General features: G+C 34.0%; 1 protein-coding gene across 3 annotated transcripts in view; it reads right to left on the bottom strand.

The window, feature by feature from the left end:
- Nucleotides 1-8: 8 nt before the first annotated feature.
- The window catches only part of LOC107677165 (N-acetyltransferase ESCO1-like), a 9,479-nt gene continuing 6,657 nt past the window's right edge, over nt 9-2,830 (bottom strand). For all 3 annotated transcript variants that reach the window (XM_016471950.1, XM_016471952.1, XM_016471951.1), the window contains exons 7-10: nt 2,221-2,310; nt 1,999-2,142; nt 1,481-1,665; nt 9-797 (exon numbers count right to left, since the gene is read on the bottom strand). In XM_016471950.1, the coding sequence (XP_016327436.1) occupies nt 650-797; nt 1,481-1,665; nt 1,999-2,142; nt 2,221-2,310 (567 nt within the window). In that variant the 3' untranslated portion in view covers nt 9-649. The remainder of the gene's footprint in view (nt 798-1,480; nt 1,666-1,998; nt 2,143-2,220; nt 2,311-2,830) is intronic.

Below are 2,830 nucleotides of genomic sequence, written 5' to 3'. Positions count from 1 at the left end.
ATCCCCAAAACAAAATCAAGACTTTGTAAAAGAGCATAATAGGACCCCTTTAAAATGCACATGGAACACACTGTATCAGCAAAATACCCTCTTTGAAAATAGCTGACATGATGTAAGGGTTAACGGGAGATTTCCATGACAAATTCATATGATGTTTTTCAACCTGAGATTCAAAAGTCGTCGCCTCACGACCGAGGCATTGCTTACAGTAGAAAAGTTCACACGTCTTCCTATATGTTCTAGGAAGAAGTACTTACACTGATTTTGCAATTGTGCACTGGACTACATGGCTTGCACTTAAACGGCGAGTCCTAAAATAGGCTGCAACCTAAACCTGAGAGAACAGTTTAGATGTCTTTCATTGAACGATGCATCAGGCATAAGCTACTGTGCAGGCTTATTAAAATACGTCAACTGGCCGTGAAGGTTAGATATCAGTGTCTAACATCCTACACCTCCTGTGCCAAACTTTGCCAATTCAAACCAAGACTCTGAAGAAAAAGAGCCTTTAAAAACACCCTATGGTTTGTCAGTTTCTGTTCTCTCACTTCATTTTTGCACTGTTTGGTACAGTGAAATAAAGTCTTGTAAGTCCAGTCCTCTTCTCAAATGTCAATATTTTAAAACTGAGCTCTATGTCCACATCCTGTCAGGTTGAGCGATTGCCGCTTACAAAGTTGTAGACCAAAAACTGAGAGGTTCCACAGTAATGCGTTGCGAAGAGTTTGCCGTCAGGCGTGGGATCGGAGAAGGCGATTTCGTCTTTACTTAGATGAGACCCATAGATGAAATTATTCCTGGAGGAAAAGAGGAGTAAACATTTATGCATTATTGTGTGTAACACTTTACTTTCTTGAAATCTGTAGAAAGATTTGTAGATCTGTAGAAATCTGAGGATTTTTAAAAATATATATATTTTTATGCTCACAATTACAGAAAAAAAGCCTAAAAAGGCAGAAAAAAACAGTAATGTTTTGAAATGCTTATCAATTTAAATAATTAAACATTTTAATATATTTTAAAATGTAATTTATCGCTGAGATGGCAAAGCTGAATTTTCATTCTGATATGCTAATTTGGTGCTCAATAAATGTTTATTATTAATATCACTGCTGAACACACTTGTGCTGCTTAACATTTTTGTGGAAACAGTGATACATTTTTTCAGGATTTTTTGTTGAATAGAAAGTTCAAAAGAACAGCATTTATTTGAAATAGAATTGTTACATTATAATTGTCTTTACTGTCACCTTTGATACATCTAATGCATCCTTACTGAATAAAATAATTAAGTTCTTTTAAAAAATCCTAACTTATTTTAATATAATTATTTTCATAAATAATTGCATTAAAATTGTACATTTACACCTTTGACAGTATGAAAGTAGTTGTTGTGTTTTAATGCATTATAACTACCAATATTTACATAACACATTATATCTGTGCTTACAATTACTCATAAAAAAATTCAACCCTTTACCTGAGGCACTCGATCATGCGTGAGGCGATGCCTCTCCGTCTCATCATGCTGAACACCCAAATGCGACTGATGCCACAGAGCGCCGGCTCAGGTACAGTAGAGCAGCACCAGGCCCTCTGACGCTCGTACATGACCTTCTCTCCTTCTGAACCCTCCAGCCCGGACTCTTCTATAACCCTGTATCCCTGCACACCGCAGCCAAAACAAACCCATCAGATGTACAGACTAAGATGAACATTACACAAAGACATAGCCCCTTACAATGACTTCAATTAGTTGTCAAAAAGTCCATTTGGAATATGCAAGTTTTTCACATTTTCTGTGCTAATTGAGAGAGAAAACCAGTGGAATTCTGATAAATGGATTTAAATAATGTAAAATATAATAAAGTATATTAAATGAGCTTAGAGTATTGTACTCCTATTGGTTTCTAAAAAATATGGCAATGAATTTAAGAAGATAAAATGCAAGATATACACCTATAAACATGCTATTAAACACCTGTATGCTCAGCTGACCTCTTGAATGTGCTCGGCGATAAGGCAGCCAGCGACTTTCTTATCATTTGAAATGAAGAGGAAGGTTTTGGTCTGTGACGGGACCTTGGTTTCCACTTGCTGGAAGCCCAAGTCATTGTCCACCATTTCTCTGATCTCCTCAACCTCAAATCAAACAAGACAAATATTAGAAACAGGCATCATATGTATCAGGAAAGCTATTAGAAATCTCAAAACAAGTACCTTTTTCAGTGCATACTTAGGATCATCAGGGAGAACAAGAATAATCTTGCCATCAGGATACTCTCCCAGGATTCTCTCTTTCTTCCAGCCCTGGACCAGATATTACAATAAAGCTTTTGAGACATGGGTATGTAGTTATTTTGAGATTGTAAGCCCCATCCTAAACTGGAAATGAAGCAACACATAATTGTGTCTCTCAAATATTACACTATATACAACACACTATATTAAAGGCACAGCTAAATGTGACATTTGTGGTAATGGTTATAATTTTTGTAAAAGTTATAATGTTTTGTACACAACTTTATTGTAATATTGAATGGCTAAATTTACTAATTTTATCCCAAAAACCAGTAAAAAGATGCCATTTAACAAGTATTTGAAATATAATGTCTAATATTGTTTCTAAATTAATTTGAAGTCACTGTGAAAATGTATTTATGATAACAAATTCTAATTTTAAGTGCAATTAATTGTGATTAATTACAGAAAAATGTGTGATTAATTTGTTAATAAATGTACATTTAATGTTTAAAAATATTAATCACATTTTATATTAAGATTTAAAAATTATGTAAGATTATTATATATATATATATATATATATATA

The sequence above is a fragment of the Sinocyclocheilus anshuiensis genome, unplaced genomic scaffold (assembly GCF_001515605.1).
Source record: "Sinocyclocheilus anshuiensis isolate Anshui unplaced genomic scaffold, SAMN03320099.WGS_v1.1 scaffold392, whole genome shotgun sequence".
In the NCBI taxonomy this organism is placed as follows: Eukaryota; Metazoa; Chordata; class Actinopteri; order Cypriniformes; family Cyprinidae; genus Sinocyclocheilus; species Sinocyclocheilus anshuiensis.
The sequence above is the reverse complement of the archived record's forward strand: the minus strand, read 5'-3'. Positions and strand labels throughout refer to the sequence as shown.